At 40.9% G+C, this 26,060-nt stretch overlaps 1 protein-coding gene across 1 annotated transcript; it reads left to right on the top strand.

Annotated features, from left to right (window-relative positions):
- The first annotated feature begins 2,787 nt into the window (after positions 1-2,787).
- LOC139121193 (sodium-dependent organic anion transporter-like) lies at positions 2,788-7,280 on the top strand. The gene is made up of 3 exons (XM_070685884.1): positions 2,788-3,626; positions 5,554-5,761; positions 6,102-7,280. The coding sequence occupies exons 1-3, from the start codon at positions 3,259-3,261 to the stop codon at positions 6,669-6,671; spliced, it is 1,146 nt and encodes a 381-aa protein (XP_070541985.1). The 5' UTR covers positions 2,788-3,258; the 3' UTR covers positions 6,672-7,280.
- The last annotated feature ends 18,780 nt before the right edge of the window (positions 7,281-26,060 follow it).

The following is a 26,060-nucleotide window of genomic DNA, read 5'->3' on the forward strand; positions in this document are numbered from 1 at the left end:
CAATGACCGGTGTGACCCAGCCATCGATGGACCGATAACAGATTATCTCGAAAGATATCTCAAAGCATAAATAACACTTGGCGAAGTTTATTTTGTGTTTATTGATCCAAATTTAGAAAGCGAACTCGAACAGCGGATTAACTTGAATTGGCCGTTGTGAAAGCTGTGCAGTAAATTTTACCTGTCAAGTAGGGCGACAGGTCTGTCAAGTTAGAAAGAGTAGGTACACACCGCAACCGGATTAACGTGTGTCATGTCAGCAATTTCTCACTGCGTTGTAAATATTTATCCGTTATTAAAGCGATATTAAAGATCACAGCCTGAAAGAAACGATGTGGATCGAAGAATGTTGACGAGACTTCGTGTACGCTTTGACTGTGGATCATTGACGCACATGGTCTGATTACGTAAATGAAAGGAAATTTTGTGTATCATGGAAAACTTCCTTAATTAGTTTGATCCTGTACTCCGCAATGCCGTAACCGTTGGCGGTGTCCATGCTTGTGCTAGACTGTAAGCTAACCTGTGGCCGAGGAGCCCCACAAAGAGAGTATATTACTCCTCTTTCCCCAGGTGTTACGTATATCTGCGCACAATCGTCAATGTGCATAGCGCATGCCTCATATTCGCAGTAAAGCATTCCATGTTTTAACTTTATATAGACTACACCTTAGAAAACGAGTGGGGAAACCGCCGCGCTCGGGCCATGAATGGACTTCAAGAAGACGATGTCAACCATGTAGGGTGTGATCAATCCTCACGTTTGCAGGAACAAGGTATGGCAGCGACCGTAAAAGGGACAGTACTCCTGTTTGTCGGGAAGTTTTGACGAAAATGAGTCTTGCCATTTTGCCTGCCCATTGGGCTAGCTGTCACCGTTACAGGCCGTCAACACTTTTTCTCGGTATGTGTTGTTCTGTACAGTATAGGCCTACCGATATGTGAAACATGCCCATCACACGACCTTCAGTCTCACAACGACATGAAACTTTCAAATGTTTGTTTTTATTACTTCGTACTCACTCTCTGTTCCAACAAATCCACAGCCCGACTCTCTCAGCCAGCTCTCAACATCCATAAAATGATAAACCATAGAACATAGATAAACGTCTTCTCTACACTTTACTGACTCTATGATGAAAATACAAGTGAGGTTTCGAGCTGCAATAGCGATCGCAGCATGTGTGACTCAAACGACAGGCCAAATTTGAACGACAGACACTCGTAAGATTCAAGTTGATACCGACAGAGAAAACGAATGTACGGCTCGAACGACAAGAACGCGTTTTTGTGCGTATTTGCTCACGGTCAAGATACTCCAAATTGAGTTCAAAGACTCACACACTACATAAGTTATTTATATATTTACTTAACTGTACTCACAGAATGACACTACCATTGACAAGGAATACACAGAATTATAACGGACATATTTCATTCACTCCAAACAAGTAAAAACCGAGGCATCATCTCATTATGGTTTTTATGAAGTCCCTTGCGACAGGAGGAAAATGTTCTCATGGCGGCGACTCAACGTGAAGAAGGAAATCGTGTTACGTCACAAAAGGCCAGTGAAAATGACCTGCTTATACTGACCCCCTTTCATGACAGCTATGGAGTTTTTAAGCTACATTTGATAAGTTAACAACTGTCCCTGAAAACAGTCCAGGTGATGCAAAAGCTGCATTGTATTCTTTTTGGTTTGCTGGTCAACATTACAATGATTTGTGGCGACTGAAAACCATGGCGACGCTAAATGTTTCTATGAAAGTTTAACAAAGATGGCATGACCGCAATTTCCTGCGAATTAGGTAAAGTGTGTACCATATATTTTAATGTCCTTTCAAACGCTCATTAGAATACCACTTTTACTTCACCCGATGTTAAGTACTTGGTAAACTCTGACCCGCATCTGTATTCCGGTATCCAGGGAAAACCTTTGTGGCTAAAATGAAAATAACCAACGACACCTGATAAAAAAGGAACTGTGGCGATGAGTGTCAATATAATTTCCTACAAAGCAAATCGGTTCGAATGTTTGAGAGTTTTACAGATTTCTGTATGTGTGTCTGTTTGTGGTATTGTGTGAAAAATTCATCAAACTCTCAGCGGAACTCTAGACAACTCTCTATCCATTTGTCGCCAATCGGAGAACAGATCCCATCATTCTGTTCCGAATTAGCAATAACCTTTCACAGATACATTGGTTCACGGATGTCCTTCGCTCACAAGTAATTCACGGTCTTCCACTCTTTTTAGTGAAACTTTGGTCAATCTGAAATTAATAGATATGTCTTATGGCGAACCTTGTATTTCTATCTTGCCTCTGTCTCTGTCTGTCTCTGTCTCTGCCTCTGTCTCTGCCGTCTCTCTGTGTCTCTGTGTCTCTGTCTGTCTGTCTGTCTGTCTGTCTCTGTCTCTCTCTGTATCTTTTTCTGTCTCTCTGTCTCTCTCTGTCTCTGTCTCTGTCTCTTTCTGTCTCTGTCTCTGTCTCTCTGTTCCTCTGTCTCTCTGTCTCTGTCTCTCTCTGTCTCTCTCTCTGTCTCTCTCTCTGTCTCTCTGTCCATGTCTCTCTCTGTCTCTGTCTCTGTCTCTGTCTCTCTCTCTCTCTCTCTCTCTCTCTCTCTCTCTCTCTCTCTCTCTCTCTCTCTCTCTCTCTCTCTCTCTCTCTCTCTCTCTCTCTCTCTCTCCTCCCTCTCTCTCTCTCTGTATAGTCTTTACATATTCAATATCGACCCCGTTTCATCTGGCTTTCGACAATATTTGAAAGGCAAACACCTTGTTGTTCTGGTCCGAGGTGGATTTCTCTGATCACAATACAGGAGTTTCAGAGAGATCAAAAGATTGGCCGATTGGAATTTTTATTGGATATAGATCTCGCAAAGGCCGCTGATTCGCTCTCCTTGCCACTTCCACTGTGAGGTGGTGCCTGGAGACAGAGAGATTGGCCAATGCCACTGTGACTTCATCGAGATTATTAATCAATTGAAAAGAATCGGAGGTTGACACACACGGAGGGAAGAAGTATTTATTACCCTCTTCCTAGCTGTGTATAAACTCGAGTCATTTCGTCAAATTGACTTCAAATTTGTTTGGCCATCACAACTGGCAGAGCGATTGAGCGGAAAAATACCTACAAGCAAGGTGATTGTACAGGAGATAGTTTTTCTGTGTCCAGGCAGACACAGCAGAGAATATATAGAAAGGGGTTCGGAAAGTCACAGAAAGTTAGCTTTCAACAAAATTAGCGCTGTCGACATGGCAACAACAGAGTTTACGACGGCGGTAGACAACAGCACTGAGCCAACGGATGAACTGCCTGCTCATCTACTTAGGGTGCAGTTAGCTGATCAGTATCTGATCTATACAGTGATCGTACTGATCATGATAGGAATGGGAGGAGCAACAGAAATATCCGAACTCAAGAAAGCCGTGCGTCGACCGTGGGGCATTCTGATCTGTTGGTTGTCGCAGTTCGTCATCATGCCGCTTTTGGCTTTCGGATTGGCCCATGCTGCGAACCTGCCAGCGGCGTATGCGATCGGCCTGATCGTTCAGTGCAGTTCGCCGGGAGGAAGTATGTCCAACGTATTTGCTTTCTACGCCAGGGGAAACGTATCATTAAGGTAAGGCCGAGGACAAGCTAATATTTCTTATACACACATGGCACTTAGGCTGATCATGTTAGCTGCCTAACAATTACAACAGTGTGACATTCCCTTTTAAAATACAGCCTTTTCTGTAAATATTTGGTCAGTGAGTTTATTGTCGGAAAATTACCATGCTCGAATCTACAAGTATTACACCTATGGTTCGTGCGCAAACGTAACTCACTTATGATAAGATTTTCTGGAATTCGAGGTCCATGCCTTTGGCCCTTAGAAACTAAAATCCACTGTCAAGGCTTCATTTCGTCCTTGCGCTTCGAGTTACCTTGCAGTTTTGCGGCATGCGCAAAAGCGTTTTTCTTCGAGGAGTAACCGGATGATGCAACGATTCGGAATCAACAAGTGCCGAATCAATCACCATTTCCATTGAGATGGTTGTCACATTTGGCACAAAGCGCGTTTACAATTAGGCATATATGTGAGATGAATACTTTTGATAACGTTGGCTTCATCCTTGGTATAGATTGAATTATTCAGAACATTTTGATGGGCTTTTAAGGTAGTATGCACCTCGAAAGTTAAATACTTAAACTTTTGCTCTAACTTTCCTCAAGGTATTTTTCAATCATTCTCTTTCAAAATCAAGAATAAAAATAGGGGGTCAAACGTGCAAATTTTGATACTAGAGAAACAAATTACCAAAGATTTACCGATAGTAGAAATTCAAAATGGCCGCCATCCCTGTGTTAGCTCTATGGAGAAAAACAAAAATTTTCGAATTTCGAAAAACTGAGCCGGTAAAGAGTTTTCTTTCACCGAGAGCTTTCAAATGAACCCCCACATGTGGTATATCAGAAGAGAACTTTATAAGTTTGAGTGTCTGAATGTCTGTCCCCGAGGTGCGTTCTACCTTAAAGGATTAACTGTAACCACAGTGCTTCCATTCTATGGAAGGACTATCTGCCGACCATGGATCGACTGTACTCTAGCTCTGATTATTTAAGCCTTTGGTGGTAAAGATTTCATACCCAATGACAAAGGGCAGCCTAGCTGTAAACATCCACTGATGATTTTTGTTATGTAAAAACATACTGATATTTCAGAGACGAGATAAGGAGTTGATCTGAACGTATGAAACAATTACTGTAGTGTATGGATATGAGCTCAGTATAATCCATCGAGCAAAGATATTCCGTACAGGAAGCTGAAATAGCGAAAACAAACTGTCCCCAGCTAGTCATCACTGCCCAATGAGTCACCTTTAAAAGTGTTCAAATTTAGGGTCATTGAGATACAGGCAATTGAACAAACAATACGTAAAAGGAAACGTTTTGAAATACTCACAGTAAAAACGGACACTATTCTTGATTATTCCGCCCTGACGTAGGCAATTTTACAACATTCTTTGCATAGTGATCAAGTCCGGCGATGCGAGTATTCTGTAAATCTCAACATTTCATGACTGCTTCCTTGCGAATCACTTTTCTGAATCAAGTTCATCAACGCTTAATCTATTCGTCAATCTTATCAACGAAGCATCACAAACCTAATGGAGTCAATAACACAGAAAATGGTTATTTGATTCACGGCCACTCCACTGTGGAGTGACCGTGCTTGATTACAGAAATTTTGCCTCCCATTCAAATTTGTTTCTCTCCTGGGTATCCTTTTAGCAATAGGGTTTATACCCAAGAAGACCATCTAATGCTCAATTTCATAAATATTTGTATTCGTTTACGCAAAACGTATTAGTTAGCATTGTTTTGAATATGCAAATCTACCAATTATGAGTTATCAATATTCATTTGCCTAACATTGTGCATTATGTACTGAGAAGACACGACTAAGCTGGCAGAGATGAGCTCAAGAAGCTTTCTTTAGTCACTCGATTCTCTTCTCGCAAAATGTTGCTATAAAAGTTTTGCTTTGTTCTTTCCGATTTCAGCGTATGCCTTACGACATGTTCTACTGTCCTTGCGGTCGGCGCCATGCCACTGTGTTTGTTCCTGTACGGGCGTAGCTGGACGGCCGATGCCGAATTCTCAGTACCCTATCTCATCGTCATCGTTTCGCTGATTATGATCCTCATTCCGGGCGCCTTGGGTCTTCTTCTGAAATGGAAGCTACCCAAATACATCAAGAAAATAACCAATGTAGGTATATTTGAAAGGGAATGACGATAGTTCCACCTTTTGATATCTGCACAGAATTCCATCGAGTTGGAGAAGTTTCCCTTGAAACTTCGCTCAGGTGTTTTTTTCCCCCAAACCACATCAATGCGACAGATATAATCATTTTAAAGTTCATACTCAGAGAATTGCGATGATATTGTTATGCATTTGCCTGCCAATTTCAAACTGAAAGCAAACTCACCATTGCCCGATGATACCATGAAATGCATATTTGTTATGTACGCATCGAAAATCAACTAAGACATACCGGTAGTTCAAATGCACAAAAGGTCTGAGGAAACAATTTCTTATTGTTACGCAGGTGTGCGCCTTGGTTGGAACTATTGGCCTTCTTATCAGCATTGGACTGAGAGCTTACGTCAAACCAGATGTCTTCACTTCATCCTGGGAGATCTGGCTGATTGCAATACTCCTGCCACTCTTTGCTGCCGCTGTCGGTTTCATCTGTTCCAGTATCATCCGCCTGCCTTGCTCCAGCAGACGCACTATCTCCATAGAAACAGGGTGTCAGAACGTGGCCCTGGCCCTATCCGTCATCAACACGTCCTTCCCAGCCGGTGTCCAGCGTGCCGAGATGCAGGTCATTTCCTCGCTTTACGGACCAATCATGGCCGTCGAACTGATCGTCCTCGTCGCTGGCTACCGAGCCCTGTACAAGGCGGGGCGATGTCAGGTGTGTGAATACGGTGACACCCCTGAGGACGACGACGTGGAAATGGTCGGCCAGGACTCGAAGACTCCGAAAAACGCAACGTCACCTGGAGATGGTTCGACAAACGCTCAGCTTGATAATGGAAGTACGAAAGCCGTAACGAATGGCGACACAAGCGGGCAAACAAATTATGCTTTCGATGATGAAAAGAAAAATTAACGTTCTGACTAGTTTCAAAAAGTTTACATTGGCAGTTTAATCAAGACTGAGGAAGGCAACATTGCGATCTACAAAGAATTTCTTGATAGATTTTTATTTCAGAAAGATCGCATCAATGTTATGAAACTCCTCCCCTACAAAGTTTGAAATGAACATTCAATGCTTCAAGGAACTTTCAGAGGTTGAGCAATATATCTGGCATTTATCGTGCTGGACTCAGGTCTCGTTTTGATCACGCCTCCTTGACAATTGATATGTCATTGCAAAAATATGTATTTACAATTTACAATTCAAATAGAAACCGTGCCACTTGATTTGGAAATAGAGAATCTATTTGACAGCATGGAATATGACTATTTGTCCAAAAATATACCATATCAACAATGACTGAAGTTATGGTGTATTGACACCTTGAAGAAATTTGACATTTTATCTCAATGTAAAATTTTCCTTACGGTGTGTGTAGATATAGTTTGGTTAGGGCTATAAAGTTGCATGTTTAATGACGTACAGCAGGCTTTTGTTGCTGTTTAATTTCTGAAAAAAGGCCGCGTTTGGAACTGATGACGTGTTGGCCCACCTTTTCATATTATTAAATTTAGGAAAACATTTGACTTTCTGCATGTCTTTGCTAACGGTATCTCTTCGCCTATCTAGGTAGGTGAAATCATATTGTCACTCCACGATGAATGAATTGCTTGTAAATCTCTGACTTAGAGGGCGGTAGGTTATCAGTGTACAACAATACCAGACTGTTACTTACGCACGTATTCATCTCGACCAGTTCACATTCATTCAACCAGTGTTAGAATGTCTATTGAAACATAGACCCTCGAGAAAAACTCGAGGACCTATGATTGAAACAAATTTAAAAAACTAAAATTTAACGTCAAATAAGAAATTGAAAAAGCGGAACGAGGATATATTCCGAATGAGTAATTGTGTACAATAAGAGAGTCTTGACCAATATGTATTCGTATGTACCGAATTGAACAGTTTTGACAGTGTGAACTGCTTTACGCAAAAAAACCAATAGTGTGTGGTTATAACTATTGCAATAAGGTGGGCGCTATTGAAAGACTGCCGTAGTAGAGTACAAAGATTCACTTTTCGTCATATCTATTTGCCAACATGTCTTTTCCCCTTTTATGTAGTACGATTTTAGCCACACAACCCATATTTATTTAGTTGTCCATTGTGCTGCTAAATACTGATCAAGACACCAATCTTGCATCCAAAATTTTGTCAAAAATATTTTCTGCCAGGCATTGAATAACAACCAGGAATATTCTACTCCTCTACTATTGACACTGGTGTTCATTATATTTCAAACAAGCACAGAAGCATTGTTACGGCAGTGTTGGATGTTCCTAACTTCATCATTGAACCCATTCTGCAAAATCCGAAGCCGCTAATTGAGGCCCGTAGTATCAGGAGCATTCCGTGAAACAAAAAGCGCTTAAAACCTACTGTGTAGTCAATTTGACATCAGTCGTTTTGGCTTTCACTATAAGCTATTTCGAAGAATCCAGCGCGATTAAAAAAATATCAAATATACTGTATTGTACAAGGTGACCGTCACTTTAAAAAAATTCTTCGGGTAAACGCTCTATCTTTGTCAAAGACTGTTGAGTTTAATAAGCGTTTATCGATCACACTGTGTCGGCCATTTTGTGTTCAGTCTTTCAGTATTAATCTTCGTCCGAGCATTTTACACGGAATGGTCTCGTCGTTGCTATGGAAATTCACCCACATACCAAAATGGAAGCAGCGTCGATGCGAAATGGGTTACCAGGTACGCCGAGTTCTTATCGCGGGTGCAGAGTTACCCGATCAGCCCAAGATGAAACAACATGGTCAGGTGACGTTGAGAGTGCAAAATAGAAAGCTGAAGGGTTATCGCTTATTTAAAGTCTGATAAAGTTGATAAAAAGCGCAGCCAATAAAACGTCCATGCATTCAATGGCCGAAAGTTATAAAGTGTGTAAGGAGGCCGAGCAGGCTTTTTATTACTAAGGGTGAAATTGGAGCTTGTTTTAGAGAGGAGCGAGACGGTTTCTTTGGTAACGTTTGAATTTGTCAACTTGCGTTAGCATGGGTTTGTGAGTATTAACTGAAGTTAAATTGGATTCGAAACAAAGCAAAAATAAAACAAAATATCAAAACAAAACAAAATAGACCAACCCTTTTCAGTGACCTTGGACGAGCATTGTAAGGACTGTAAAGTTGCCAGATTTACTTCTTTGTGCTCGACTTACACTTATGCTATCACTGTAGCATGTGGTTATAAGTAGTAAATAAAAGGTGGGCAACTGGGATTAATAAGAATTTTACACCCCATTTTATTCATTTATCTACATGGAGCGAAGGAAAAATTAACCATCCATGTAACTAAAGTATGACCCTGACCTATATACGAACTCACGCGCAGCAGTGCATTGTCCTGAACTAAGCGGGGGAAATTCCCTGCTGAGTCATTCACATTCCAAATGGAACTTGCGCAATACAGTAGCTATGACTCACCCCCACTATCAAAACAGAACGACATTCTATTCTCTCTCTCATTTGTTAGATAGATTCTGACTGAGCCGTACCGGAGCCGTACAGGAGCTCTTACAAAGACCCGTATCGGAGCTGATTCTCGTTTATGGATGTGAATTTTATCTGCTGGCTGGTCCCTTTTCACTATGTTTGGAGTCGTCGGAACGAGATTTTCCCCTACCGGAACACTGTTGCGCAATACCTTTTCAGGCAGGGACTTTCTGGTAGGGACTTTCGCAATACCGCTTTCGCAATACCCTTCCAGTTGCTTAGCAACTTATGATGTCATGTTCAATGTCTGTTATTCTACAGTTTTCAGACAAAATTTTCTGTGGAATTTTTTCTGAACCTAACTTTCATATCCATTCAATCCATAATATCGTAGATATCGCTCCAGCGGCGGACTAAATCCTTCTTGTTTTTGTATTTCTAGCGCCTGATGAAATATGTTCTGAATAAGTTCTGACCCCGGAGCCTCTGTTGTTGCACCTTTTTCTTGTATTTGTGTAAGCAGCTGTTTATATTGAACGTAATAATGTTTATACTTCTCTCTTCTTTTTGATACTCCCGTTTTCCCTTGTATTACATCAATAACAACACCAGGTATAGGAGTTAAGGCTAACAGTACCGGAACTGTTGGAATTGCCGCTATTACAGCAGAGCTTACAAGAATTCCCTTAGTAATATTGAGAGCCATATCAATTCGACCCATTAATTTATAACTTCGTCGATATGCAGCACTTGTTCTTTCTATGTAATCAGCCAATTGTTCAACGCTTTCAACAACTGAGATGTGCATTTTTACTGTATATGTAAGGGATGATAAAAAATAATTGTAGTAATATAGAAATACAATATGGCAGAAGGAGGAGAAGATATACCACTCCAGGATTTCGATGATGCAAATGTAAATGATGATGATGACGCTACTGCTGAAACATTCTTTATAGACGATGATAATGCCCTTGCAGAAGCTGATCCTTTCCTTGATAGCCCAAAGGTTGATCGTTTGACTGAACTTAAAGCAGATGAAAAATTAAGAATGGTTAATAAATTCTTAAAGGAGAATAAAATTACTGATCCGGATGCACTAAATGTATTGGTTATGGAATCTGAGATTAGGGATGGAAAGCTGTATTATAAAAACCTCAAGCTGTCTAAAGATAGAGGAGGTGGATTTTATAAGCTGTCCACATTAATGAGTTTAAAGGAGGACATGAATTATTAGAGAAGTATTAGCAGAGCCCGAATATGTGAAACGTGAATTGCATTCTGAAGATGTGAAAAACGATAAAATACCGGCTGAGAAGATGACACCAAAAGACATGGGTATATACAAAGATCAACTGACAGAGTTACGAAAGATGCTTCCGGTAATGCACACAAAATACGAGCTTTTGAAAATAAAATCGACCAATGGAACAATCTAAACCCTGAATATAGAGCTTTTGTTGATGAATTAAAGATTGCAAATATGCGTCTTGATGAGCTTTACAGTGAAAGAGAAAATCTGTTAGAGCAGACAGAACTTACACCCGAACTCAGAACAAGACTAGCTAAAATTGATGATCGAATTGAAGTACAACTTGATATGATCAGTGGGGCACATGAAAGACTGGCTACGACTAGGTCTCTTCGTGATGTAATTTCTGATCCAGAATTATCACTGAGGCTGAAGCTGACAGAATTATTTAAACGAAATGGTATTACAATAGCGGCATTACTTACTGCCCTTGGAATGACAATATCAATGATTGCCTTGGCTGTGACTAGAGGAGGAGGAGGAGGAGGAGCGGGAGCAGGAACTGGCGGGTCTGGTTCAGGTCCACCCAAAGTATATACAAAAGCGAAAGAAATTGTAAAGCAATTTGGCGAATGGTTAAAAACATTGGCCGCAAAAAGTGCTGCTGCAATACCAGGTTTAATCGGTTCCCTCGTCAGTTTTCTATTAAAAACAGCAGGGATCGGTTGTCGGATTTGTTGGAGAACAGCTATGGATATTTTTAACTGGATTAACATTAGTCATTATAAATAAAATTATGTATTAATATATGACACCCCTACGGCATCAACATGTTTGGTGAAAAGAATATTGCAAAGTTTCTTTCTAAAAATAAAGACCTGTTTGGTTTCTCTGTCGAATTGGAATGGTGCAAACTCCGGCGGGTAAATCGACATATACTTCGAGCAAATCCAGGTGTCCGACTCAAAGATGATAATCTATATCATAACATATTAGCTTTCGTGAAGGAATGTCAAAAGACTAACTTCTTTAAGCGACTAGAATTCATAGCTGTATTCCAGGATACTGAGGATGACCAAGAGGCTCATCATCTCCAAGAATATTGGGTTCTTCGATTGATTCGCGACACAGGCAATCGATTATCTTTCAGTCAGACGGAAATATTTATGTAAAGATGTGATTTTTTCTTCTAAGTTATTATATACACGAAGTGAAATGTAAGATGTGATTTATTTTCTTTTTTTCTTCTACTATATACATTACACGAAAAATGGGGTACGATAGAACATTATCACCGACTTTCACCAACCGAATACCGAATGGAACAAAGTCAGAAAGAACTCATCACGTGATTGCTCATAATCCAAGTGAGGCAGATCCAGGCCAGACACTTATCATACGATGTCCGAAGTTAGAAAGCGGAGTACTCTTAGTTCCAGATACTTTCGACCTGGTTTTTGATCTCGAAGTAATGGGAGATGAATATAACCGAGTAGTACAAAATGTTGCAAAAAATTTGGTGGAGCGTATGAAACTCACATTTGAGGGTCAGACACTTTCCGATTTGAGTAAATATAACTTTATTGAATGCTATCGGATCTCTTCAAACATAAAAAGGAGAGAACGAACATGACACTGTACGGAATTCAGAACGAAAATCTAAGAAAATTAAGAAGCGGTTCGACCGATGCAGATCAAAAACGTCGTGGGCGATAAGTTACTTTTCGACACATATAAAACAAAATATGCTATTCGTCTCACTCATCCCCTCATAACAGGTCATGGAGTTGCATATCCAAAAGCGTTAGGGAGTCATATTGAATGGGAAATTACGTTGGCACCCGCCCCCCAATTACTTGTCAGTAATCAGGTTGTTACAACCAATTATAAATTAAAAAACATTCAAATGGAATACGAGACAATTTCTGACCTCGATCTCGCGAGGTCAACTGCTGGTTATTACAACGGTGGAAAAAGTTACCTTTACGAGCATATACATTATTTTAGAACAATCCCATTCAAAGAATCGGACACGGTTATCAATGAAAATATAAATGTACCACGACGTAGCATTAGAGGTATCGCTATACTCTTCACTAAAAATCAGAATCAGGCAGAACTGAACAGTGAACTTTTCTTTAACCCATCCATTGAATCTGTGTCTGTATCAATCGAAGGCATTGCAAATAAAGTGTACGCTCAGAAGATGATACCAAGACAATTTTGGCGAGAGGTGCGACGGTATTTTGCTGAAGATAAAGATTGGTGTGAAATTGATATAGATGAGGCCGATTATTTGAAGAATAAATTCTGTCTGTTTATCGATCTGCGTAGCTTTAAAGATATTGAGTTTCATGGAAATGGTTTAAAAGTAATGAACACAAAGGACGGAATTCAACTTGAGATCCTGAAGAAAGATACCGCGTGGGGTGGCGATGACGCTCACAATGATAATATATTTGCCCACATTTATGTTATCAGTGATGCCTGGTCTCTATTGAAAATAGTAGATTAAAGTCTTTACAATTTTAACCATGACCCGTCGTCCGTCCTATCGGCCATGTTTCTGCCAGCCATTCGCCCGTGTCTGGATTGTATAAGCTGCACACGTTTGATATCATTTGGCGCCATCATGATTTTACTACGCTTTTCACTACGGATTTCTCCAGCCTTTTTCCGTACAAACTGTACAAATTGTGCCGGCTCGGGCTCCTTCCCAGTTTCAAATAGATCTTTATAATCTTCAAAGTTCAAATGTTTTCTAACACAAACATCTTTCACCCCTTATTTTTTTCGTCTCCGAAGTTGGAGTTCGAAAAGCATACACTTTCGAGCGTATGCCGACAAAATCAAGAATAGGTTCACCATTCAACTCATCTTTAAATTTACCTATCACTTTTTATTAATCTTCGGAAAGTTGGGGGCTATCGCACGCTCATCCCACTAGTATCATATATAGACTTCTCACCATTCTTTTCAACATCTTCTCGGACTATATCATTGAAAGTTACGTCCGGGTCCGGGAGGGTATGGACACTGTAAACAAAACTGTCAGTATCCATGTAGGCTAATCGTATTCCAGGGAACTGGGCCCGAAAGTAATTGTAATGCGTCTCATACATAAGCAGCTTAGAAAGTTCCAGTACTGCGGCGCCGATGAAAACTGGTTTTACATATTTATGCTCATCCGTTTTCAGTTCCAGTAGGGCACTGTCGCAGGAATCGCCATCCTCTTCGGAAGTTATGAAAGTTATATGTTTCATCTTTGGATTATACTTCTGAATCTTTTTACGTCCACTATCCGTGCCGTTCCAGTCCGAAACAAATTTAAAGTCTCTGTACTTTCGAACATCTTCTATTGTCTTACCGAACATTGCATTATTCATCAGCTTATAGAAATTCTTTTCGAAATCTGTCCTCCCCTTTTGCCCTCATTTTAGTGTTAAAGTCAATATATTTCGCGAGACATGGAGCTTCATCGAAAGCAAGCACCCGATAAATCTTTTTCAATCTCATTCCCATCCGAAGATAGAATTCCAGCAACTTGTAGTGTAAGACGTATCTCTCTCTATCCATCACACTTGTAATCAGTCGACCGCCCTGCCTCGGAAATTCATAGTGATGCGGCGCTAATGGCAAATCGCTGTGTTCTTCATGTAATTCGGCGGGTATTCTAAGTTTACTTCTAGAAAACTTGGTGGAAAGGTGGCGCCAGGTCCCCACGCTCCGGCTCCGCCCCCGCTCCGCCGGCTCCGCCCCCTTCTTCCATTCCTCCACTCTTCCATCGTCATCCAATGAAGTCCGCCCGTAGGCATTGCCTGACTCATTGCCCAGCCGTAGAGATTGTTTGCATCGAGATATTTTATTTCGGTCACCGGCTTCTCTGGATCGTAATTCCCGCCGGCGGGGCCAGCGTAAGCAGGATGATTTGTCTGTAAGTAATGAATATTACACTGGCTGATACCGCCTCGAATTCCCCTCTGTACGAAAGTCATCTGCTCATCATCTTGAATGAGTTTAAATTTATTACCTGTGTAAAGTAACATAGCATCCCATGTCAAGCCGGGCGCTGACATATAGTGGGCCGGATCTAACTTATATGCCCTTAAACATGTGTCACGAAAATTTTCAAATATATTCGCAAGAAGTAGAACGTCAGTCTCGCAATAGAATTCCATATAATCACGAATCGTCTTACACTCAACTTCGTCCCATACTCGCAAAGCATGTTCGTAATCAGACTCTGAAATCCCCTCTTCCATCAATTCGCTATAAAATTCCCCTCTCTCCGGGAGTTCACCCTCTTCTAATCTGTCAACCGAGTCTAAATATTCGTAGGGGAAGAAACCTTTCGCCCTTTGAATGTCCGGGTACGAAAGTGGCGCCGCCGTCCACCCATCCTCCGGCACAGTTTTTGCCAACTTCGCCAATGACCCCATCATCAACTGAGCACTGTCCATAAACTTTATAGAAAAGTGACGTCTCTTTATCTCCCTCTTCCCATCGACAACAATTGAGGCGTGAAAAATAAATGTTTTCGAGAGGCCCATAATTCCACCATTGCCCGTCTTAGCTATTAAATTTGGCTCTTGTCCGGACCCCTCCATCTATTTCATGTAATTTTTCAAAATAAAAGAACCATCGTATCCCTTGAGGTTGTGAAAGTAGATAGGAATGGTTCTCGACGGCCGGCATCCTTCGCAATAGAAGGTCGCCTCCTCCTTCACTACTCGGTATCCTGCCGGCTCTCCACATGCAATACAGACTGGATCACATCCGTCGCGCCGGTAATTAGAAGGATCCCTCATCGGTATTATTTTCCAATAATACGATTTAGAATAATACTCGGCCCGTTCTTTCATATCCTTTAGAAAGTCTGTAACACAGGAGAGACCTGTGAATGTTCTTTTACCATAAACAGTGGGTCGGCCGGCCTCGTTCCGAAGGTCCGCGATCCTCCCCACCCCCGTTCCACCATAACATACGAAAGACAAATTGGAATGTGTCGGCCTGTCCCCTTCTCAATAATTGCCTCAGTATCTGCATAAATAACGTAGGGGGCGGGGACCTTCTTCCGATGTCCTTCGAATTGACATACTTCCTTAGGAAAAACTGGCTGGGCGTCGTCTGTTCCACAGTACACCTGATGTATTTCTAATTCTTCTGTTGACTTAAAACCTCTTTTACAAACCATACAAATACACTTCTGTCTGCGCTCATTCTTTCGATTAGTACGAGAATTACGAAGGCGATTTAACGCAGTAATTGGTACATAGTGGCACCTTCGGGCTTCGCCAACTATCAGTAAGATATTTGCTATTCGATTCCTATCAGCTCCGCTACAGCTACTATATAACACAGTTATGTCGGACGGGGGAGTGGGATCATTTTCGTAGATCTGAAATACTTGAAGTTTGACCCCTGGATTTTGCTGCTCGAAGCGCCTGAATACAGTCATATCGGCGGGCGTGGGCGTGGGAATACCTTCCCAACAGTAGTCAGCCATAAATGGGGCGTACGTATTCCATTTTCTCCTTACCTGACCACATTTCTTTTCACGAAACTCGGGGTCGGTCAACTTTAAACTTGCTACGATGGCGTATTGAAAACAGTTCTCGCTGCCCGAAGGTAGCACCAGATCGCTAACACAATGCTTATTTTTTAACCATCCGGGAAGTTGGACTGCGCCAGCCCCGGCCCCCCGAGTAAAACTTCTACTAGAATTACTTCAAAATTAAGTATCTCCTCGAGAACGAGACCAGAACCCTCAACATTTTCAATTGTATCAAGCATAAGGTCGTAGCGATCTATTAATTGTTGCCCCACATCCGATCCCGATCCTCTTACATCTTTTGTGTATGTATCTTTAATTTAACATACAATGTACGCGGTTGTGTATTACCAGTTTTCGGATCCGATAATTTGACTTCCATTTCGGTATAAACAGAGTACATCTTTCGTTCTTTGACCATACCTTCAATATCCACCAGCTCCCCGATATCCTTGACTCGCTTGACTTCAGGAAATTCTTTTCGTAAAACTGCTCCCTTGAATGCTGTATGTAATTGACTGGCCATCTTTATGATATATACTATCCTAAAAATTTTTAAAATGAAAAAATAATTATTCTATGATAGGTCATCAAAATCCACTATAATATTTTGTCAGCATTTATTTGTTTATATATCTCACCTAATCTTTCTAAGTCGACTAGTTCTTCCGCATCTTGAATTTCTGGTTTATTAGGCGCAGCACAAAATAACCTCTCAACAGTGAAAGAAAGAGCACGCTTACTTAAGCGCGGTTTAAATGCTAAGAATTCTATCTTACTACCTTTCCGGATATTACGAGGTACAATAGCAGGATTTTCTCGGACTGGCAATGGGCTCACTGTTTTAAAACCGCAGTCAATTTCTTGAACCATATCAATACATGTAGCGAAATCGTGATTTCTCCCTCTCCCTCTTTTAAACTGAAATTTAAAATACGCAACTGGCTGCGCCCCGCTCCCTCGCTTCTGATACACTTTAGATGGATTGTAAAATCCGGTAGTATTCTTGGAGTTAGCGGCCAGGCTTGCAGCATAACTTTTAGCAGTGCTTGCATCGAAACTTTCACCTAGGGTACGGAATATTATTAAATCAGTAAACTTTTGAAGACTCGGTTGCCAACGGACACACACCCCATCGCATGTAGCAGGATCTTTAGAACCGTACTTAGGTCCGATGTTGAAAACCACTTCTAGCTCACTGTCTACGTATATGAAAGGATCTACCAATGATTCACCAAATATGAGTTTGCCGTCACTGATTTGAATATTCTCTTCTCCGGTTTCAAGTATTTTTATTGCAGTTGAAATAGAAAGGATTGTCATTGTCTTATCGTATATATCTTAATAAAAATAATTTAAAAAAATTTTTTTCTATGATATAGTATCCTAAAATGTCATACATATTCATAAATGGACCAACTGGAAGTGGTAAGAGTTACGATGCAATAATTGAGTAGTTTGTTATGGTAATTGTCCGTATCACGTACCAGAATTTGACACTAGTTTTTCCAGCAACATTGCCGACTTTTATAATGGGCGCTCCCCCGTTTCGATTGCCGATTTTCAGAACCAGTTTATAGAACATACGCTTAGTTTACAATGTCAGGCTGGGAGGAGGAGGGGGGTTTCCCTCCTTCAGAACACTACATTATTGTGACTCTTCCATAATTCAACATCTGACTTTTTCTCGAATCCGGGGCGTTTCCACGGAGTGGGAAGAAAAAAAGATTGTTTCTAGAGCATTTGACCATTTACCCAGTTTCATTATCATATTCAAAGATATGCCTTGGGATTATTGCAGGCGGAATGTGTTGACTCGAGCCAGGTCGTACGAAATAGCCGCCTTAGAAGAACTAGAAGAGATTCACAACAAGTTCAAACAGACTTTCTTAGAAATTTGCCACAACTATAGGCTTCCATGTTTGGTAATTCGGAACGCTCTTACCCCCCTCGTTCTCAAGAATATACTTAATCCAACAATTGATACCGAGACAGTCGGACCAGTAGAATATCCACGAGCTTTTGACTTTGGAATTGCATGGAGCGGCGGCAGCCAGGGATTTTTAATAGACGGTTTCAAGGAGGAGGAACTTGAAAAAGCGTACTTCCCACCTGGTCAAGAACAACTAGAACAACCTCGAGTCTCACTAAAGAACCTACACAAACTTCTTAACGCTTGTGAATCTGTGTGTGCTTATAATGCTTCGTTTGACCTACGAGCACTTGACATTATGAAACCCTACGGTTCTGAAGGGACTTTGAAGTTACTTGTCTATGGCTCATGTCAGTTGTGTACATTATACTTCAACCAGAACTTATAGATAAAGCTGAAAAAGGGGGACTCGAAAGAACGGACTGTGGTAACATGAGAAGTCGTTTTGAAGATCTTGCAAACTTAATATGTTCAGGAACCGAGTTACCACCTCATCCACATACGGCCGAAAAAGATGCAATAAGTGAACATTACTTACGACAGTACATGATAAATACTTGGCCAGGTGGGGGGTGGAAGTGGGGTGGTAAACTGACACTTTCGGCTTTCAAGAAATTAAGACTTTTTCCATGGTACTTATTGAATAACTTTCGTAAATACTTACGTTAGTACTTACGTAGTACTTGACAAGTACCATGGACAGGAACTTACGAAGTACTTACGTAGTACCAGCACAGGAACTTACGAAGTTCTAATAACATTTTCCTCCGGCTCCCAACTATTGAAACTTTCTGGATAACCTTTCCATTTTATCAGATAATATTTCTTTCCTCTAATTTTTTTCGTCTTCAAAATTCGTTCTACTCTGTACAGCTCGTCGCGTTCTGAAGGTGCGCTCTGAAGTTCATCGGAATAGAAAGTGCCGAGTATTTCCTCTCCATTCAGATCTTTTATTTTGTAAACTGGTGGCGTTCCCAAGCCAGCCGCATACACAACTTTTGAAATCACGAAAATCTCCTCTGTCCAATTTGGTAAATATCCTTTCTTGAAAGTGGTCTTGTATTTTGTAATTCGGACCCGTTCTCCGGCTTGAATTCAGGGTGGCTCCCCCGGCTGCCAACTCAGGACCGAATAGTGTATAAAATGCCTGCCAATCGTTCTCCTCTGTTACGTCCCTGGGTTTCATTTTGATACTTCCATGAACGGTGTTATTGTAATTCTCGAGAAGGTGGGGTAGAATAGAAAGCCATTCACGTGTCTGTCTGTATGTAAAGTATTTCCACATCATCGTCTTAAGGGTTCGATTAAAACGTTCAACGACGCTAGCTTTTTTGTCACTGTAGGTGTGAAACCAATGAATGCCTGACTCCTGGAGCCACCCCTGCATTTTTCGATTAGTAAATTCCCGCCCCTCATCTGTCTGAAGTTTGTCGGGCCTTCTCCCGGATTTCTTAATTATGTCTTGTAGTGCCTGCAACGTATCATCAGCCGTTTTTGACTGTATCGGCCTGGCCCATGCATATTTGCTGAGCACATCGATTACTGTTAGCATGTATCGAATGTTACGATTCTCTTTTGCGAACGGGGGAGGGAATTCCACGAGATCCGCTTGCCATTGAGAGTCTATCGATGTTACAAAAACGCGCCGGCCGCCCGTAGCATGAGAACGAGGTACCGGTTTATGTAGATTATAAGTTAGCTGAGTTTTAACCATCCTGCACCTCTTTCTTGGTCACTTTCAGTCCGCTGGCCCGTGCTGCGTCATACAATTTTTGTACACCTCCAAAACCAGTTTTCGGGTTGTAATATAATTCTCTAAGAGTGCCTTCAGCTTCCATAATTGCTATATTATACGAATAATTTTATGCCGTACGGATGCTGAAAATTAAATACTAGTTTACTGAATTGTATCCTTTTCAATTGTTTGATTAGGCCCACGGCTTCCCGTTCTGACATCTCCATTCCATGTTCTTTTATAATAGTTTTGTTGTCTATCTTGTTCGGTGTGTAAAATAGTACTAACATCTTTATGTTTTCCCTGAATGGTTTACTAATACTAGTATATTGCTGAGTCAGAACCCAGACAGATAGTCCGTAGTGTCTTGCGCTGAAACCAAGTTGAACTAAAACATCACTGCGCTTCTTCATATCTTTGGACCAGGCGCAGTCGTCGAGTACTATTAAAGTTTTCGTGCCGGCCCATTCGTCCCGTACGTAGGTTAGTGTATCATTCACAGCATCGGGTCCGACCGGAAACACGAATACATTATCTTCAGCGAAAATGAATCTTCTATTATACGTTTTATTAATCATGAATGTTGGACAAATGAATATCACATATTCGAATTTTTCTCGGTACGGACCTGTGAGGAGATCCATTACATATTCTGTTTTGCCAGAATCTGTCGGTCCATTTATAATCATGTTGAATGGCGGGGTAGCGTATATTGACATTTCCTCTGGATCTATATATTTAGTGACTTTATTCCAGTACCTACAATAGTAATGAATATTGCTAAAGATAACAAACCAATTTTACCATATTCGTGAATAGGGTCTACGCTGGTCACGGCTGCTGCCTTCCGTTCCGAAGGTGGGGGAGGGCCTTCGGGGACCGAATCCGAGTCGTGTCATTGTGAGGTGGTGGTGACTCTCCGGGCTCGTCCTGCCACTTAACAGGATCCGGACCCCCTCCTTCCATCTCATGTACAGCACTTTCTCGAACTTCCGTGTTTATATCACCGTTCACCCCGAAGGACATAGATTCTGTTGCGTATTGCAATTCATTATTATAACCCGAGATTGCCGGGCCCGAAAGAATAACCATCTTAGACGGTAAGAGAAGTAAATTGGGTGAAACTGCCATATCAAGTTTTACACCAGTATTCATTATTGTGTCTTGATATCGCCTATAACTGATTACTTTGTCGGTATTGCGAATTTCATCTTCGAGGAGAACGCCGAATTCTTTTCTTACTTGCACTGCACTGCCAGTATCACCTACTATGGTACTGCGAATATTTGCTTGTGCACCGAGTATGCAATATACGTAGGCTTCAAGACTTTCGTTGAGGCGAGCGAGACCGGCCTTTGTCAATCCCGAGTCTCCCTTCAGAGGGATGAAACTATTATATTGTCCCTCCGATCCATCATTTCGGAAGAAATAGTAGTGCGGTCGTTCTTTGTCGGACAGTACATGTTTTTTCTTTCCAAAAATGGTATGTGTATAGAAAACGCCTCCGTCGGAGGAGAGGAAAAAGTCCCGACCGTTGTATATCGCTTTTGGCTGTCTAACGGGCCCGCGATTAGTGTAATATTCATATCCATAACCAAGACCTTTATTTTGACCTTTTCGATAACGAAAGTCGGACTTCGTTGGACTTATATTTCCAAATTCAGTACATAGAAGTTCATATTGGACGAGATTGTACGGATTGTCGCCCGCTTTGAAGGTGGGGGTATCGTCTGGAAGTGCAACGCCCATTTCATGAAGAATACGACGTATTGTAAAATATACATGGAAACGGCAGAATGATCGTATTTGCGGAGGAAATTTCCCTTCGGAACCAAAGAGATGGGCGAATGATATACCACAACCAGTAGTGCTACACCATACAGCGAAATTCAGTTGCTGGTCCCAATATTTCATATGCGGGCTGCCCAGCCAGACATTACTTTCTTTAGCTGATCGATGAGTGATTACGTTATCTTTAAATATATCCCGTGGATGAAAAGTAAATTTATCTGTCGGCGTTACATATATTTCTAAGTCCATGAGAATAGGTTTTATTCCCCCGTCCGGTTTGGTAGGAATATCAGCATGCTGTACTGTCGGTACGCTCGTCTTATTCAATTGAAAAGCAACTGGGAATAGGTCTGTACTCATTATTTGTGTTTCTATATACAGATAGATTTTAATGGAGGAGAATTTTCCATACTTCGGAATCGTACTAACATTCCAGACTATGTTAATACTTTATTTCGGATTCAGGTTTAAACGAATTTTTTATTTTTTACTAAGAATAGATAACATACTGCAAACAATGGAGAATTTAATAAAGACATCGGCAGCGGCAAATACGACAGCGCATTCCGAAGGGCCAACCGCAGCGTCGGACAATAATCGATCCATAATAGAGACGAAACGTGAAAAAATACTCTGTGTCATCGCAAGTGGTCAAAGTAAGTTATTTTTTGGTAAGGAGATTTCAGTTGCTGACGTAGAAAAATGGAAAGATGAAACGGTGGTTAAAGCCTTCAAAATGTACGAAGCGAAATACAGTTCTCTTATAAGTGATACCATCACTCAAAGTTTCATAGATCTAGGAGCCCGCGCAATTAGTCAGGTAGTTCCAATCGATGATCGAGATAACTATGCCACTGATCTTAAAAAGGATTTTATTCTAAACAGTGAAATAAAACGATTATCAGGACGGATAGGGTACACATTGGGGCCCCTGATTGCTCTAATTTCCACCGGTTTAATTACGGGTAAACATTTAAATTTTAAAAAAATCGGGTTTAATATAGTACCTGAAATAAATGGATTCAACTTCGCCGACTCAGCAAACGGAAACGACTCCGTCAGGGACGATCCTAACACCAACACCGGCACCTCCGACACAACGCAACGTAGAGAAAATTTTGTTACCGCCGAAGCATCCAGGGAGAGTTGCTTCAGGGAAGCGACTAGCGGAATGGAACAGGAAAAACAAGGAGAAGAAACTAAAAGCAATGGAGAGGGAGGGAGGGGATAGCGATGCGGTAGCGACTGAAGCAGACCTACCACCTACAATGAAAGAACAGTGTGATAATAATTCACGCTGGTATAATAAATGTTATCTTGTTTTAGGAATTGTGGGAGTTTCATTGACTGCATTAGGGCTATATTGGGGGCGTGCTCGACATACCCCCTGTTCCGTCCGGAAAGATCCTCCACAGAAAGCGAAAAAAACAGAGCCCGTAGCGGCTCCCTCCAGAACAGTTCCGACAGGGGAGGGGAGGGGGAGGGGGAGGGGGGACCCAGCTCCTCTACATTGTATGAGATGGATTAACTCCCCATATTTTTATTTTTATTTTTTTTTTTAATACTAGTCAGCAATCATGGATATTAAAACAGTTGTAAACACAATGTACGATGGTATTGTAATCGCTGGACTTGCGATGGGATATCTAATGATCTCCAGCAAATTTCTGAAAATTGATATGGGCGATCCAAGTCGTCCAAATTTGACTCGATTGGCAAAATTAGGTGGTGCGACTGCTGCTGCGGTTGCGACCAAAGATCTCCTTGAACAGAAAAATATTATTCCTGCTGAACCTTATACTTCGTAATAATAATATTCATCGAACATTTATACTTAGTAATATATACAGCGCACAACAATGATCATTTGGATTGAAAGCAAAACAGGTGAACCTGTTACTGTTAATTTTTACCCTTGTATTGACACGACACAGTTTACGAAGATAAGACTGCTAGAGTGCGGACTATATAATTCATGGCATAACATAACATCGACGAATAATGTAATAAAATATCAAGAAGGTGACCAACCGAAGAAGACTAAATCAATACGTCCAGGTAACTACAATATCGATACGTTAAACAAAGCAATCGGGTTGAAGCAAAAAATTAATTTTGAAAAACATCTGCCGACAAACCATGTTTATCTAACTTTGGCTAAAGATATTAAAGTCTATTTCAATGCCACAGGTAGCTTCGCCAACGTCGTCGGCTTTTCAGATAAACCTGAGAACAACCCAGTTATAAAAGTACTATGAGTCCGAAGAAAGTGGATTTCTTAACAGTCACTAAATATATAGTTCATTCAGATGTCATTGATGTTACTGGAAATTATGTTTCATTTGGTTCGGGTGCCTCCGGAGGATACATACAGGGGAAAGTATCGAACTGTTTACAAATACTTCCCATCCGGGATACGAGAGAAATAAGTGAAAAGGTTACTTACGATTTTAAAAAACGGAGCAATTTCTATGCCATTGAGAAAAGGGGGAGATTACATGAATTCAATGCGTATCTGGATAACAGATCAGGATGGGAACATGATCGATTTCAATAACTGGCCAATTAGCTTTTGTATTGAATTGCTGTAGTCGTTTCGAAGCGGGCCCCTACCGGTGTAACATAAACCATCCCACGACCAATCCTCCAGCAATATAGATCATCTCATATTTCTTTTGCTCAGGACTGGGTTGATAATAATCTGAGAATTGAACTGGACTTGACGTAGAGTTGCTTTGCACCGCTTCTGCTTCTTCCAGGATTTCTGCATCTGTATCTCTTAATTCTGCCGCAGCATGCGCATCCTTTGCCTGATTTTCTCTTTCCCAATCAGCCTGTAGTAATCTTTTTTCTGACCAGACGTTGCGATCATGTTCAAATTTTTCTAATGCTTTATCATGTCGGACCTTTTCTTCAATAAGAGCGTCACCATTACCAGAAAGCTTTTGTCCGATAATATTTCCTCCTGTGAATGCCGTTGCATTTAATACAGCACCGAGAACTGTCATTCCTATAGCTGAAGCCATGGTTGTGTATATTACAAGGTATTATTTTAATTTTCACTGTATATAGCATAATTATGTCTGATCCAAGTGGCTTCGGTCTAGGTACAATTCGTATGCAAAATCTTGAGCTTGAAGATCTGAGTGATGTTAAAGTTAACAATAATACTAAGATGGCTGCTAATCATAATAAGGATTACGTCCTTCGTTATAAAGACCGCGAAAAATATTTCGTTTTAGCCAATGCCGCGGCGCCACCCCACGAGCATGCTGTAGAATTTTCCGAACTTAAAGACATTGATGAAACTGTAATTGACGCCACAAAGGCTTCGAATGATTCTACTCCTTTTGCTCTGACATGGGATTCGGCTAGTCAGAAATTCATGCCTTATAATGTGCCGCGTAACATCTTAGATATATTGGATAGTGAAATTGCAGGAGGTGTTGCTGAACCACAGGAACTCCGAATGTTATTTATTTGATAGCAATGTAAACAAATATAAATTGTTAGATTTTCGTAGTTGGCTTACTCCTACGAATCCATACATTGCACTCTTGGTATACCGATTCACCTTAAAATTAGTCCTCTTAATACAATAATGAAGGCAGATAATACACTAAGAAGGTGGATAAACGAGGGGGAGAATTATTGCTCGTATACAGCTAGCGGAGTTCCAGTAGATTATTTTGGGACACAACTTTAAAGAAACTGGGTCTGAAAAGTGTCGGTGATGAGGCAGCTGAATTAACTTTACAGACAGTAAATCAACAGATGACTGATAATATGAAAATACTTCAACATGGTACAGTTCTCATTAGATGTGTAAAGTTAGCTACTGGAGATGAATTTGACGATTTGGTTGGATATTATGCTATGAAAACAGATAACAGAACAACTTGTGATATTATCATAAGTATCGATAAAGATCGGGGAGGGGAAATGAGTATTGAATGTTTTGTTGGTGGGAATAGAATAGAGAACGACTTAGGAACTACATTTGTACGTAGAGATAAAAGAGTGAACACTTTAGATATCAGTACCATTCATCTGAAACGTCTCATATTATTTGAAGTAATGGTCTTCCGTCACATTTTAAGTTCAGAGGAAATTACTAAAATTTTATCTATCAGGTGAACAAGTTCGCACCGATAGGAACTTCGTGTTCAACATCAGCTAGACTCCGCGACCGGCCGGCCGGACTGACAACACAGGTAAAAAAAAAGCTCCTTTATATAGGCTAGTTTGATGGTGATGACTCACACGGAATTTCCCGTACATGTATAAACATGTTGTGTGTGACTCAGCAGGGAATTTCCCCGCTTAGTTCAGGACAATGCACTGCTGCGCGTGAGTTCATATATAGGTCAGGGTCATACTTTAGTTACATGGATGGTTAATTTTTCCTTCGCTCCATGTAGATAAATGAATAAAATGGGGTGTAAAATTCTTATTAATCCCAGTTGCCCACCTTTTATTTACTACTGTTATAGGTACACGACCTCGGACCCTGTAACCCAATTGGTTACAGGGACTTTCGCCGTGTATCCAACCACAAGCGACTCTGTGCGTGCTATGGTGTCTTTTGAAGTAAA

The sequence above is a fragment of the Ptychodera flava genome, chromosome 21, assembly GCF_041260155.1.
Source record: "Ptychodera flava strain L36383 chromosome 21, AS_Pfla_20210202, whole genome shotgun sequence".
Classification (NCBI taxonomy): Eukaryota; Metazoa; Hemichordata; class Enteropneusta; family Ptychoderidae; genus Ptychodera; species Ptychodera flava.

Coding starts and splice junctions, on each gene's coding strand:
- LOC139121193 (XM_070685884.1), top strand. CDS start 3,259: ATGGCAACAACAGAGTTTACGACGGCGGTAGACAACAGCACTGAGCCA. Junction 3,627..5,553: donor AGGGGAAACGTATCATTAAG/GTAAGGCCGAGG, acceptor TTCCGATTTCAG/CGTATGCCTTACGACATGTT. Junction 5,762..6,101: donor ACATCAAGAAAATAACCAAT/GTAGGTATATTT, acceptor ATTGTTACGCAG/GTGTGCGCCTTGGTTGGAAC.